The sequence below is a fragment of the Pelobates fuscus genome, chromosome 6, assembly GCF_036172605.1.
Source record: "Pelobates fuscus isolate aPelFus1 chromosome 6, aPelFus1.pri, whole genome shotgun sequence".
Lineage (NCBI taxonomy): Eukaryota > Metazoa > Chordata > Amphibia > Anura > Pelobatidae > Pelobates > Pelobates fuscus.
Window position 1 is genome coordinate 275290671 of NC_086322.1, and position 15998 is coordinate 275306668.

General features: G+C 40.7%; 1 protein-coding gene across 2 annotated transcripts in view; it reads left to right on the top strand.

Annotated features, from left to right (window-relative positions):
- Positions 1-15998, top strand: part of TNRC6C (trinucleotide repeat containing adaptor 6C) — a 198931-nt gene that overhangs the window by 134071 nt on the left and 48862 nt on the right. The window contains exons 5-11 of one of the 2 annotated variants that reach the window (XM_063459181.1): positions 1774-4347; positions 6841-7047; positions 8011-8174; positions 8418-8498; positions 9953-10010; positions 10680-10825; positions 15378-15527. In XM_063459181.1, coding sequence (XP_063315251.1) covers positions 1774-4347; positions 6841-7047; positions 8011-8174; positions 8418-8498; positions 9953-10010; positions 10680-10825; positions 15378-15527 — 3380 coding nt within the window. The remainder of the gene's footprint in view (positions 1-1773; positions 4348-6840; positions 7048-8010; positions 8175-8417; positions 8499-9952; positions 10011-10679; positions 10826-15377; positions 15528-15998) is intronic. The other variant, XM_063459182.1, reaches the window with a different exon arrangement.

Here is a 15998-nt window from a genome sequence, read left to right on the forward strand (position 1 = left end):
TTCTTTTCTCCCTTTTTCCCTTCCTAATCAGTCCACATATCTTATTATAATATATCAAACATTGATTTATCAAAAAAAAAACGCAAATACACTACACACACAAAGATGGTGACAAATTTTCTTTCTAATAGTCCTATTAGTTTAACACTTTTAACTCCATTTTAGGTTTGTAACCAATAATAGGGAGAAAAAGGGGAAAATAACAAAGGTGGGATGTTGGGGTAATTTTGGGGCGATAGATGAGATCTTCCTTTGCTACCAGAGTGAGGAGGATATTTTGTCCTAGTAGAACAACTTTTTAACTTCTTTTAACTTTGCCTTTGCTACATGTCTCAAGTCTGGAAATCCTGGCAGGGGAGCTTTTTCGTGAGCAAGATTGGATTAGGACAACAATCAGTTATGTTTATAGTGGTAAGAGTGTGCGGCCTGCCACCACATCAGAGGAATAACGGGCTGTGTATTCCAGCGTGGTGCATGTGTACTGCCTTTTGGCATGAGGATCTAGAGTTAAATCGAAAAAGAGACCATGGCAAACATTTTCTTTAAACTTGAAGAAAATATATTAAGATGTGGACCCAATCCATTCTGAACAAATATTGTAGTTTTGTTGGGAAGAGTGAGAAAGGGGGATGGTCAGGTAGGCTCCAAACCTGCTTATATGGTCTTGTGGCCTAGCACTCCCACTATTGTGCTAAAAAAAAAATAAAACATTATTGGGCTAGTGGTGGTCGGGAACAGGACCTAGCAGTAAGAATTCCGTTCTTAGAGGGAGACTCTGGAGATTGTGTGGTCAGATAGTGTTTGATTTCTACCAAGAATTTCCAAATCACCTGGAAACCCCTGAAGCTATGGAACATATGTTTAAAACAAAAGCTTTTTAAAAAAACAAAAACATTCTTTATAAAACATGTCGACTGTTCCATTAAAGCTTCCAGAAGTGATAAGTGCTCTATATTGTATGTTGTCTATCTACCTTCTGCTAGAAAAACCTCTTCATGAGGGGCAAATCAGCCTATACATGGGCTGTACTAGACTAGGTTGAGTCTAGCTAAATGCCACTACATCACCCATATAAGGTTGGTTTTGATGGGGAGTAGTTTTCTGACCCAGATTATGTACTCTTTCCTTTAACCCCTTAAGGACACATGACATGTGTGACATGTCATGATTCCCTTTTATTCCAGAAGTTTGGTCCTTAAGGGGTTAAGATTCCAGGATAGTGCAGTGTATATGACTGTAGGGTTCCTGGTCATAATAGTTTTGTAGGACACCTGTTTAAACGTGGCTAAGTTTCATGTGTCATTTAACATCTGGATCATGAAACCTTATTTACTGTGTGAAACTGGTTTACATAATCTAATCCATACTATATTTTAAGACAAAAGTATGTATTTTAATTCCTCTGTTGTTCATAGAAGTTGCTATCTTTATACTTACCATATCCACACATTACAGTTTATTTAAGCAACTATGTAAATGTGAAGTGTAATATACAGTTAGAACCATTAGTTGTCAGAATAACATAGTCCCTGTTATCCGTTATTGATAATGTATGACTTTTTGTTTTTAATTTTCTCTGTAAGATGGTTAACCTAAGGTTTACGTCATTGTCATTTGATAGCAACCATCTGATCTCTGAACATCATATAACTGTTCTATGCACCTGTGAAGTTATATTAACCAATATAATTTTTTTAGGGAAGGATTCATTATTTGATAGTTTTACTTGTATACCTAGTCATTATATTTTTATCTTTATTTTTTGTTCTCTAGATCTTGGTCACAGTTGTTTGGGAGACCATTATGAAAATCCCCCCTGGGGACTTCAGGCTACACTCCGAAGTGAAACCAACTGCAGCTGGGATAAAGTGATAATAGACAGGACTGACAAGGACGCGTGGCCTTCCATTACAGGAACTGAGATTGAATCTGCCTCAGAATGTACTACAGACACTGACTCTGCCTCCAACTGTGGCTCAGAAAAAAGTAGCATGGCTACAAGTGCCCAAGGCAACTTTACTGGACATGCAAAGAAAACAAATGGCAATAATGGCACCAATGGAGCACTCATCCAAAGCACTTCGAACCAGAGTGCCCTTGGAGCTAGTGGCACGAATGGGAATGGGAACTTAGCCAGAGTTTGGGGAGTTACTCCAGTCACCAACTCTGGGATTGTTCATTGCGCCACCAGCAGTGGAGAGGGAAAGGTTGACGGCTTGATTGGGGAGGGTAGAAGTCAGAACTGCTGGGGTGCTTCCAACTCAAATCCTGGCATTAATCTTAATCCTAATGCCAACCCAGCTGCCTGGCCAGTACTTGGACATGACGGGACTATGAGTGGATGTAATCCTTCCAGTATTTGCAGTCCAGTCAGTGCTATGGGTCAGAATATTGTCAACCAGAATGGAAATACAGCAGGCACTTTAAGTGCCTGGAGAAACCTGCAGTCACAAGAGAGCACAGAATCACAAATGTCCACTTCTCAGAATGTGTCTTTCAGCATCCAACCTCAGAACCTTAACACTGATGGACCAAATAACACTAGCCCCATGAACTCTCCATCAAACCCTATCAATGCAATGCAGACAAATGGACTGCCCAATTGGGGGATGGCTGTTGGAATGGGGAGCATCATCCCACCCCACCTGCAAGGCCTTCCTGGTGCTAATGGCAATGGCTCTATTTCTCATGGAGTTTGTGAAAGCACTGGTAATTCAGTGTGGGGATTATCACCAGGAGTGTCTGCTTCGGGAAACTGCAGTGCTGGGTTTAGTCAGGAAACTGGCGACTCTGTAAGTTCAGTTGCCAGTGTTAAACAAAATGGTTCAGGCTGTGGAGTGCAGAAAGAGGGAAATGGAGTCAGTGCATGGGATTCAGGACCACCTACCAGTTCTGGTGTATTGGCGTGGGGTAAAGGTAGGGGGAGTGCTGGAAGTGCACATTTTGGACCTTGGGGTCATCCTGTCCGTGGTTCCAGCAACAATATAAATGGTGAGTGGGGTAGGGTCCCAAACCAGCATTCCTGCAATGACATCAATGTAAAAGGATCATCGGGTTGGGATAGTCCCACCATTACCAGTCCTAATGCTCAGCAAGGTGATCCTCCAGTCTCTAGGGCCAAAGTTTTAGCATCCAGTACCACTGCTAGTGAAATTTGTAGTGATGGTCCAGGAAAACAAAATGAAGGAAGAGGAGCCGAGGGTGAGCATGGGGATATGGTCATTGCTGACCAGGGGCAGATCCAGTTGCCAAGACAAGACCTAGATCCAAGGGTCCTTTCTAATACTGGGTGGGGACAGGTTCCAGTAAAGCAAAACATTGCTTGGGAATTTGAAGAATGTCAAAGAGCTGATAACAAAAATATTGGGACAGAGGCTTGGGGATCTTCGAACACCCAACCTTCAAACTCAGGGGGGAAGAGTGAAGTATCCATCATGACCAGTACAAATACCTCTTCAGTATCTGGGTGGGTCAGCTCCCAACCTATATCTGCTCCTTTAAATGCAAGCTGGGTAGATAATAAAACGCCAAATGGTCCAGGTGGGTGGGGAGATCCCGCAAGCTCTACTGCTGTCAATGCTGCTGCCAAAAGTGGTCATGCTTGGAGTGGATCTGCTAGTCAGGAGGACAAATCACCCACCTGGAGTGAGCCTCACAAGCCCAAATCCCAAAGCTGGGGAGAAGGGCAGAAATCAAATTCGAGTTGGACCTCTGCAGGTGCAGACTGGACTGATGTCCCACCTGTTCCAACACATATGACTGATGGGAAGAAGAATGGGTTGGGATGGGACACGGACAGCAAGTCTGGAAGTGGGTGGAATGAGACTGCACGGCCTGGGACCAGTGGGTGGGGTAATGGCACAAGCACCAAGGCTAATTCGGGTACAGGTTGGGGAGAGCCTTTGAAAGCTCCTCAGCAGAATTGGGCTAATAAAGCTCAAGATAGTAATGTGAGTGGTTGGGGAGGAGCTGCATCTGTAAAGCAGACTGGGTCTGGGTGGGTAGGAGGACCAGTGCCAGCACCACCACCACCTCCACCACCAACACCAGCAGCCAAACAGAAGGAAATTAACACTGACGCTAATGGCTGGCAAGAGCCTTCACCACCGTCCATACGTCGTAAAATGGAAATTGATGATGGTACCTCAGCTTGGGGAGACCCAAGCAGTTACAATAGCAAAACTGTTAACATGTGGGACAGAAATAATCCTGTAGCTCAGACTACCCCTTCAACTAATACAAACTCAAACACCACTCCTACCACCACCCCAAATACCTGTCTGGTTGAAACTCAGCCACCTCATCAGCCAAGTGCCCAGCAGAGTCGTTCCCCACTGCTAGGACCAGGTAAAGCCATAACCATCAATTTTTACAGCATGAAGTTTCATTCACTATGTTGTGCCTTGCCACCAGTGTCCTCCTCCATTATCTTTTCACGTTGTTTTACTTAAGAACCAACCTGACTTTCTAAATAACCTCAAGCTTTGCATCACCTTGTACGCATGGGTTTAGTGGGAAAGGCATGCCTTGAGTAGTGTACTGATTGGAACTGGTTAGAAAGCCTCAACTGATCTCTTACATTTCCAGTGGCAGAAAAACAAAAGAGCTGCTGGGTTTTTTTTTTGGTTTTTTTTTGGCTAAGCTTTTCAAATGACCGCAGTCATAATCTGTTAGAAAAGAAGTAAATAAAAATGATTTGTAGAATTCACAATTATAGGATTTAGTTATTTCTGTAGATAAATCGTATGAAAAGGAACAGACTGCAATAATTTAAAAAGCTTATCCCAAAGAACTAAATAGTCACTTGAGTTTGACTAGTAGGTTGGGTTCCTTTGCACAGCACGGATAAGTATGAGAGCATGTGTTCGTTTTTGCATGTGGAGATGGTTCAATTATAATATATGAATAAACGTTCTCTTTATATGTGTTGTCATGTTGTACCAGGGCAGAACACTTTCATCATTGAAGTTTGTCGTCCTACAGGATTTCTTTTGAACGATAAAACATGATGAAAGTGTGCATGGTAGGCTTTATAGGCAGGTCTAAAGCTGATCTAAGGTATTTAAGTAAGTGCTGTGAGTGCTTTTTGTGTGAATGTCGGTATCGGTGTTTGTAATGCTTGTTTTGCACATATGAAGGACATCTAGTTAACCCCTTAAGGACCAAACTTTGGGAATAAAAGGGAATCATGACATGTCAGACATGTCATGTGTCCTTAAGGGGTTAAACTAGTGGACGTTTTTAAAAGGTAATATATATCCATCTCATATATTGTGTAATATAGTTTCTATTGGTACCCTTATCTGTATGTGTGCATTTCATCATATGTGTAACCCTGTTTTGGGAGTGAGAGAGAATGTGTGGCCCGTATTCGGTATTCAATAAATCTCATTTCAGTTTTAAGCAGATTATCGTGTAAGGGATGTTTGTACTTTATGATGTGCTTTCAAATTACTTGGCTACCTGTACTATTTTTTTTATTTTTTTTTTTTTTTTTTTTATTTCACATGGTAGGCTTGGATGGGCAAGACATTAATTATATTTTTGGGGGTTCTAATGTAGTCTCTATTTTGGAGGCTTTTATGCTCAGAAACACGTCTAGTGACCGAGAACTAAGGAGTGAAAATGCAGGGGCTTGTTCTATACACCATAATTGCTTCATTATTAAGCTAAAGTTGTTTTGGGGACTATAGTGTACCTTTTAAACATATATTTTTACATTTGTATTTTTTTTCATTTTCTTTTCTTTTTCTTCAGTGAGTATGCTAAATTGCGCCTTTGCTACATCATCTTCACTCTCACAGCCCACAGCGCTATGTAGCACTCTCTTTCTTTGTTTCATGTGTTATAGTACACAAATAGTGCACTTAGTCAGTGAAAGCACCAGCCTTTTTGCTCACTGGTGCTTGGGCAGAGAGAGAAGACCAGCCCAGGTAAGGTGAGTTAGCACACTTCTCAAGGGTGAAAATGTATCTTCCAACTACCTATCCACAAACATCCCATGCATGATAATCTTTCCAATGCAATTACAATTTTCGTATGAAAAGGCTGTTTTTTTTGCCATGTATTTTTATATATATATATATATATATATATATATATATATATATATATAATTTTTATTTTTTATTTTTTTTTTTAATTGTGATGTATGCTATTTAACATGGCCCAGTGTTCTTGAATAATATTTTAGAATGTGAAATATATTGCTTGTAGCTTAAGGTTTTTCTATAATTTGCTCATAATTAATTGTCGGATGTCCCTACTTTTTTCCTAAAATTCACCACTGTTCCCTTATTAAGAAGCATCATGCCAAACATGCAATCAATGTCACCTCCGTGGTGACAGAAACAAGCTTTTGTTTTCCTTTTCTGAAAGCACACCAAGGATTAGGGAAATATAGATCTGCTTATTAAGATGCTCTTTTGTTCCTAGTCGGCTTAAGTGTCCTTACAAAGCTGTTTGAAATGACAGTTCTATTATAAACAAGTTTGCAGCATACAAGTGTGTGAAATAATGGTAATGTGCAGAATTCCCAGGGAGCTGTGCATACTTGATTGTCCATCGCAAAAATTACAAGATGAAGCATTGCTGGAATTTAAATATTTCAACACCACTTCTACTACGTATTATGTTACATTGGCCACTTCCAATGAAATGGCAAGTTTTGCGATGGCCTTATTAAAAGCAGTCTTTGTAGGTTAAAAGAGATTACTACACAAGAAACTTATTTTCATAAAATAGAGTTGTTCATCTTTTGGTAAAAGGAAAACCGCAAAATCTCGGTGAATAGTTAAACATTTGCCCTGTTGTGTTTTTTTTTGTTTTGTTTTTTTTTAGGCTGGGGAGACGTGCCTCCTGTTCACTCAAAGACTGAAACCTCCTGGGGAGAGCCCACATCCCCATCCACTGCAGTTGATAATGGCACTTCAGCATGGGGGAAGCCCTCCAACAGTGGTTCTGGGTGGGGGGATGGCTCTGCAGAGTCCCCAGGGACATATGGAAGGACAAGTACTCCAGCTGCTGCCCCAGTGCTGTGCAAACCAGGTGTGGGCCCTGGGATAATACTCGGCCAGTGATTGCTAAATTTTCTGGATGTGCACTAAAGTGTGAATTGTCTGGGATTGAAAGTATTGCAATTTAGGACACAATAGCCTAATTTGATACATTTTCAGCTAAGCTATTTTAGCCTAAAATGTGCAATTCACTCTAAATTCACAGCAATTTACACATTCAGTAAATTGCTTGATTTGGCTGTCTGATTTGAGAGACTGCATTCCTCATTATGCTCCTCTGGCTAGCGGTCTGAGGATAGTTTTGATCTATAGGGCTTTGCAGTGGTTATGGTTCCTAGAGTGTACTGGTGTCCGCCAACCTAAGTAGTCAATCTGTTTTAGTATGGTTTGACTTCTTCTTACCTCCGTTCCACTGGGTTCTGCTCCCTGCCTCCAATGCAGCCTCTAGGCCCACCTTAAGTTCTCTGAGCTTCGTGTGGTGTTACAGGGAGATCTCCATGGCACTCCTGGCACCATAACCGCAACTGCACATTGTAGTGGTCATGGTGTTTGGAGTGTTCCTTTTAATATATTTTGTCATTCTTTTTGCTCTGATTCTTATAGGTAGGTATTACATATAGGTAAACTTGATTGCAGTTAATATAGTTGCGCTTTATACATCGTGGTATCTGCCGTTGATCCACAAAAAGCTGAAAATCCCAAATGAGAGTGATATGTTTTTATTCGTAAACTAGTTACTAATTTTGCAATTCTCTGCCTTGAGAGAGCGTTTTCTCACATCTTTAACAAAATAAATATCCTTAAGTTGAAATTAACAAAGTGTATTGTTACAATGAAATAGAAGCAAAGTTTAAGGTTTTTTTTGTTGTGGTTTTAAATACACAGCTGCAGCTGTACATTGCACCCACATGTCTCAATTATTGCTAAAAAAAAGCAATGTACAATTCTGCTTTGTACATTGATAATAAGATGGTAATTGTTGTATTCTTACCAGCTCCAAAATCTATGCAAGAAGGCTGGAGTAGTGGTGGAGATGATGTTGGCCTTTCCAGCCAGTGGGAAGATGAGGAGGGAGATATGTGGAATAATGCTGCTTCCCAAGACAGTAACTCCTCCTGCAACTCTTGGGGGAACGGCCCCAAGAAAGTACTCTCTAAGGTAAGTGTATGTTCCCAGCTGACATAGAGGTCCTGTTTAACCACAAGGTCTACTTTGGAGATACGGATTTCCTTAGCAACATGTATATTTATAAGCTGATACTCTCATCACAACATTTCTATTAATAGTCTTTTTTTCTTGTGTGTTTGCCTTTGGTTTCCTGTTCGTGACCATTAGTTTGTTTTCGGAGTAGTTTTTATATTTCCATCTTGTCATGGTTTTACTTTTGCTGTATGAACACAGGGCATGAAGACTTCAAGCAAGTCGGATGAGGCCTGGATCATAGGCAGGCTGACTAAACAGCTCACTGACATGGGCTTCCCAGTAAGTGTTTTCTTTGTTAAATGATCTTCCAACCACTTTTCTCTAGAAACCCTGTGCTTATTGTGTTGCATAAAGGCTAAGTATCCATAGACGTACACCCGTATTCACACTTTGTCATTTTATATTGTTTTATCATCACTCCCTGATCTCCCTCTTAACTCTTAGAGTCTAGTGTTGGGAAGCAGGAAGCTAAGCACGCAACATATTGCTGCATGTTAGACAGTCAGTGAGTTATAAGCACTGACTGGTCACGTTGAAGTCTGTGGGTGGTAGACGGCCTGTGGTTTAATGCGTTGCCTAGCAGAGTTACGTCATTATGAGAGCTGCTCCATCGTGGCTCAAAAACCCACTAGGCTTGTCAAGTGTGTCAGTTATTTTTCAAACCCTGTACCGCACAGTGATTACATTCCCAGACAGCAGCTGCTATTTGGGGCTGCCACCATTAAGTTAGTCTCTCTCCTGTATTTGATACACAAGCTAGGAGAGGGGCTCAGAATACAGACACAGTGTTCTTCTCTCTCCCCATATCCTCTCCTAGCATATCATTAAAGGGAGAGATACCAAATTAAACACATCTGAAATAATAGAAGCTGCTGCCCGGAAGAGTAACTCCCACCGATCTCGGGCCTCTTAATCTTAAAGGACCCACTATAGGCACCCAGACCACTTCATCTCAGTTAAGTGGTCTGTGTGCCAGGTCCCCCTAGTTTTAACCCTGCAGATTTAAACATAGCTTCAGAGAAACTGCTATGTTTACATTGAGGGTTAATCCAGCCTCTAGTGGCTGTCTCCCTGACAGCGGCTAGAGGCTGCTTCCACGATCCTCAATGCGAAAATTGCATTGAGTACACGCTGACATCGTTAGGAAAGCACTGGCTGCTGAGTGTGTGATATGCACTCTGTGTTTGGTAAATATGCACGGTCTCCAGCTTCAGTCTGTAAATGCGAATAGTGTCTCTCTCACGTTTGTAATGCTTTTATACAGACACCATACATTTTTGCACTAACTCTTGAAAGGTACGTCTTGCTTAACCATTAGAACAGTAGTTGCAATTACTATGCATTTAGAATCTATAAAAAGCTATTTTTATATCTGTAAACATGTGAGTGAAAGATAAACTAAGCAATGTCCACATGTGATCATGTCGTTACCTAAAGAAGCAGGTAGATTGAGTGCAGGATTTTGTAAACTTGGTGGTGTTTAGAAGAGTGACTTCCTGGAGACCCATTAATTAAAACAAGCTACCTAAGAGCACTTGGGTCCTTCTGGAAAACGTTTACAGTTGGCTAGCACATTTCATTTTATTACCTGGGTGCAACTACTCATAACTTTTCTGGAGTTACAGTTTCTCTTATTTGTTTGATCAATCCCTCAAATGTTTGCACACATTTGTTAACATTTAGCTGCTTGTAAGTTACTTGGGAACATTCCATAACTGCATGTTGTCCAACAGAAAGAGCCTGCTGAAGAGGCCTTGAAGAGCAACAATATGAATTTGGACCAGGCCATGAGTAAGTATCTGTCCCTCAGTGTAAATACCATTTGTTACACCCTTGATTTTCACCTGTCTTATAATCATGGTTATCTTCTTTTTCTCCACATTATATTGGGTGCAGCAGTTATTCTAGCTTCCTTTATTTCTGCTTTCTAGATCTTTCGGTGCCCATTCGCTCTTCCTTAGTGATCTTTATGCCATTATTCATTCTATTTCTCTGTATTTAAATGGGGGGGCGGGCAGACAAGATAAAATATCACTTATCTGCTGCCCATTTTTAGCCACTCAACGCAATTAATGCTTTGTGACAGTAGGAGAAATGATCAGGTGGATGAGATACATACCTGCTATTACTCCAGCTTGTATTCCACTAACAATGAAGTCTGACATGGGGCTGCACCACAAATACAGACCATGCCAGTCACTTAGCCGGCACCATGAAAGTGGGTGAGGTGGAGGATAGTGATAGAATGAAAAACCAGTAGATTATAAGATGGAGATTGCATTGGAGGGGAAAATTCCTGTTGCCGTAGTCTGTATTTTTTACGATACAAAGAAAAACTTACAATTTGTGTGGTTGGAAAGCGATTATCCGTAAATACTGCCAAATATTGCACCTCGGACCTGACGTTTGTGACTGAATTGTGATTGGCTGTGTGTTATAGTTGTGACCACTTTCATTCAGGTGCTCTTCTGGAAAAGAAGGGGGAGATAGACAAGCGTGGATTGGGAATCGCAGACTATAACACAATGGTCACCAAACCGTTGAGCTGCCGTCCACCACCAATCTCCAAAGAGTCTTCCATGGACCGCCCCACTTTCCTTGACAAGGTAACAAAGGTTTATTTTCTCAGAGAAGTTCCTTGCGATTTCCAGAAGATCCATATTTATGTGCTGCACCTTGTTTGATATTTTTATTAAGCAATATATTGTTATCTTGGTGCTTACTAGGTTATTCTGTCTTTTTTGCATTGGAGATAGTTATTGTTTGTGCTACACAAGATGTATTTGGAAGGTGTGCTCATGGTTTTTGTGCTGGGTGACACTTGTATTATGAGAACGGGATGACTGCCGCATATTATGAGTGCAGTATGTGTCTTTTATTGGTGCATGGTGGAATGTGAATATTGTTACAATTTCAGTTGGATAACTTTCTAAATTTTATTAGCTAATCAAAACCAGGATGCCTACTTTGAAGGATAGTTTGTCTGGACACATTTGGTGATGTGATGGAACATAAGCAGGACAGGGCTGACTTTGGCTAACCAAAAGAATCACACTTGCATTCTGAATTTAAAGAGACACTATTAGCACCCAGACTAGTGTCTCTGTCCCCTTAAAGGATTACTATAATCCTTTTGAGAAAGGGGGGTGCTTTCCACAATAATGTGATTGGACCATTTTGCCGTCTCCGAGTGCGTGCGGACCGGGGAGGGAGGAATTTAAAAACAAAACAAAAAAAATATGTGCATGGACTGAGTAGGGAAGGAGCACAATGTGGAAGGGGGAAGCAATCTTCTGCAATTTTCATGTCTGTTGGCAGCATGGACTGTCTGATGACCGACCTTAAATATGCACAGAATTGACTTTAGGCAGTCTGAAACAAAGTTCTGGGCTGCCAATGTCATGTGTGCTGAGGGTTCCTGTAAAGTGAATTGATTGTTTGAACTTCCTTTATTGCATATTCTGTTTAATTTAGAATTTACATTTCAAACTCTGTTCATAGCCTGTTTGAGCATACTCCTCCTGTGTGTGATTAAAGTTCAATTTAGGGAGCAGGAGATAACTACTAAAGTGAACATCTGTTTCTAAAAGAAGACAATTATTTTATGCAGGCTGTGAGAGTCAGAGCCAGGGGTGGTGTGGCTAGAGCGACAATTGATTTGACTTCTAAATGGCAGATAATTGAGCAGTGAGATTGCAGGGGCATGAACTATACACAAAAACTGCTTCAATAAGCTAAAGTTGTTTTGGTGTCTTTTAGTATCCCTTCAAAAAAATTTCTCATAAAAGTTTGCTTATTGGTGCTTTTAGGCACTGTAACAAATTGGTTAGCTATAAGGAAATCTACAGTATACTTTTTTAATCCCATATATTTTTACTGTTTTTGGACCTTTTTTTGTGTATCTTCCCTATTACTTGTCAGGGGGTTATCTCAGGACTGTTTTGTTTAGTAGCCATTTCTTAGTTCTTTCTAGTCACGTATTGGGTTGTTTCAAGTCTGTATTATTAAACACGATGTGTGCTTAAAGGGACGCTATAGTCACAAGCACAACTATAGCTTAAAGTAGTTGCTCTGGTGAGTATAATCATTACCTTCAGGCATTTTCATGCAAATACTGCCTTTTCAGAGAAAAGGCAGTGTTTACATTGCCCCTTAGGGATGCCTCCTCAGTTGGCCACTGGAGGTGCTTCCTGGTGCAGTGCTGCACTGCTGTTTAGCTTGGAGACGCAAACATTTTCCCATAGAGATTGGCTCTGCCGCATCCTTGTCGATTTCAGACAATCTAATGCTTTCCCTATGGGAAAGCATTGGATTGGCAAAAAAAATGTAAATTTTGATGTCACCAAGGAGGCGGGACGGGGCCAGTGCCGGTGGACCTGCACGATGCTGGGAATAAGGTATATTTTAACCCCTTCTAAGGGGGGGCAAGCCATCTAAATGGGATTTTAACACTATAGGGTCAGAAATACGTCTATGACCCTATAGTGTTCCTTTACGTTTACTTTTGGCTGGATGACACCTTATTTATTGTACTTGGTGGCATTACATAGGTTAAAACTCTTCCAAATGCTCAATGATATGCACTGCTGTCATTTGAGTTTAGGTTACAAAATGAAATGCCGTGTCAAGTTTCTCAGCATGCTGACAAGACAGTGATCTTTTCCAACCTCACGCCATGCTTGTAACATTGATCTGTGCGTACCAAGATTTTTTTAAATTTATTTATTTTCTCTGTTTTCAGTAACCTTTTACAAGTTATGATCTTACGGCTTGTCGTTTAAAAGCACAATTTTTCATATTTTTATTGCTCTGACTAAACCGTAACAAAAAGAACCACACGGTTATGAGAGACCGATTTTTATTTAAATTGAATTGGACAGTGTATCTGTAAGTGCAATTACTTTTTTTTTGCCCTGTTTACTCCATGTGTAGCAGTTATTTGCTGCTTACAAGAGATTAGTTGCCTTAAAACTACATGCAGATAAGACTAGATGTCTGCTGTCCTGCAGAAAGTAGGTTGTGGGGGCGAAGTGAAGGATTAATGTTCAACTGCCTGAACAGCTGAGCTGCAGACAAATGCAGACTATTGCCCTCATGTGTTTCTTCTAAATGTCAGCAAAATGATTAGATCGTGTGAAATCCATGCTGTTGGCCCTCTGCCTGCCTGCTTCACTTGGGCTAATGTTAACCACTAAGTCTCTGGAGAAAATAGAACTGTTTTTTTTTCTACATTATCTGATTAGTGACGTTATCAAATGTATTTCAAAATGAATAGCCAAACCTTAATCATGTCTATTTAGAACCCAGGCTTGTTTAATGTTGGTTGAATTTTTTTTATTTTTTTTTATAACTTCTGTAGCCTGAGTCAATAAAGGATTACTGGCTTATAAAGAGCACTGCCCTTTTGTTCCTGCAGTGCATCTGGTTAGAGGTGGGCACCCTGACCACTCAACACTTGCTTATGGAGTGAAAGTAGAGCTAGAGGGGTCCTTTATCAGTTCCTTATAAAATGTTCTTCCAGCAAGTAGCCATGAGTAACAGTGAGTCCCATGGTCAGCCTGCATACTAAGCAATGACGCAAGTAAGAACATCACATATGATCTGATGGCATGCATCTTATAGAAAGGAAAGCAAGCCATGCATCTTAGTAATATAGACACCTGTGCGTGTCCTAAAAAACAGACACCTACATGCAAGACTACAAGCAAATTGGTGCATGGATTAAAATACATGCTTGAAGAAAGAGTCTGAACTGTTGCAGGCTGTGCTAAGGACACTAGGACCATTCAAAGAGCCTAATACACATTTAGTGAATATCTGCAATAGGCTAGAGTTTAAAATTACACTTGGTAATCCTTAAGCGCCTATTTGCTCCGAGACAGCCACTAAGGGCTTTGGATTAGAATAGATTCAATAATTTATTTTATGTGCACACCAGACATTTGGTGGGAATCCATTGCTTCGATTCAGTGCGTCTCCTAGCAAAGCATTTGATTGACAGATCACACCAATAACCACCAACCAATAATGTCCTGTATGTCCATTTCGTTTCTGTGCTAAGCAGTTTTCACACAGATATTCAAGCTTTTTTGGGTGTGTTTTTTTTATTTTTTTTAATATTTGTCTTAACAAATCTTACCCTAAACCTGGCCTTTGTTTATTTGCCCCAGAAATGCCCTTTCTGTTGAGACTCTGTTTAGAAAATTATGGGATATGAATGTTTGGTTAACATAAATATATAAAGATGTATAACTTTGCAACAAAAATTACTTCCTGCTTATTGTCCAGAAATCAGGGTTGTGTACATTGTCTAAGGAGCTAAATTAGATGCCAAATCTACTTGTTCTGAAAACCAAAATAATTTCATGTCATGGCACCTGGATTGAGCCCTGGACGAAGGTTATTCACCAAACTCAACATTTCTGTGAATTCTATCTGAATGAAAAAATGGAGACAAAAAAATCTGATATGGGAACAAATGTCCAGTTCTGTTATAGTCCTAATCTTCTGATTCCATTTTGAATTTTGTTGTTCGTGAATAACTGAGTGTCTCTCTGCCCCCGTAGTGGGTGCGGTGACTGTGTGTGTGTGTGTGTGTGTGTGTGTGTGCATGGTGTGCTTCAGCTTAGTGTGCAATGTACATGGTGTGTGATGAATGACTGTGTAATAATGTGTGTGATGTTTGGCTGTGCGTAGTGTGTGAATTGTTTGTGTTCTGTTACTCCAACAGGGTAGGTGCTGTGAACCCTTGGTGGTCCAGTTTAGGAGTGTGTAGTTTGCACCTCTAGCCAGATCAGACCACTGGCTTAGTTCCCTTGTTGTCCAGTGCTCACTTAGTCAAAGTGCAGGCTGAGAATATGACGCCCAGAAATAAAATTTATGTCCTGTTTGATAACCGTGCATTTACGTATTGTGCTTTCCTATCCTATTTACATGGTTTCAGTAGTACTGATTATTCTAACTAAATCAAATGAAGTGTAGTAATGCTTGAAATGTCTGAATTGTAACAGTTTTTTTTTTTTGGGGGGGGGGGGTTTATCCTTTGTGTCTCTTCCTCTTTAAATCTGTCCTATTATTGTCCTATACATTCATTGGTACCTTTTCACTCTGCTGCTGTTGCTGGACATGGTGCTCAGCTCACCATTTCTCTCTTATCAGGATGGCGGCCTAGTGGAAGAGCCTACGTCTTCACCATTTTTGCCTTCACCAAGCCTGAAGCTCCCCCATTCAAACGGTGCACTCCCTAATCAGGCCCTGGGTGGCATGACACCAGGACTGAGCATGCAGAACTTGAATTCCTCTAGACAGGTGAGGAGTGCTAGTGTGCTTAAAGTTCTTGCAAAATCAACAATGCACGTTGGAACAGTTTTAAGAAAAACTTCCTCTGCCTTGTCCACTGTATGAACACCATCCACCCCTCACTACACCTAGCAACCACAATACCACTCTCCTCTCTTACAGCAGCTCACATACAAATAACTGAAGGATGTGTTTCCCTTTGAACCCTATCTGCGAAGTGACATACATGTATATGTGCGCTAGCTAATTTCTAGTGAGGAATTTTCTACTTGGGACTCAAACCCAGGTACTCTCAGGTTTGCACTTGCACCACAGAATACATGTGCTGCATTGCAGATACGAACTCGTAGAGTAAGATTGCAATACACAGACATATATTTCACTCTATGGCTCATTTGCATGTAGCCTGTCAAACCGGAGGTGGCCCTAAGCTCTAAAACATATTAAAATCTTATTGGCTACAAGGTTTATGCATAACAA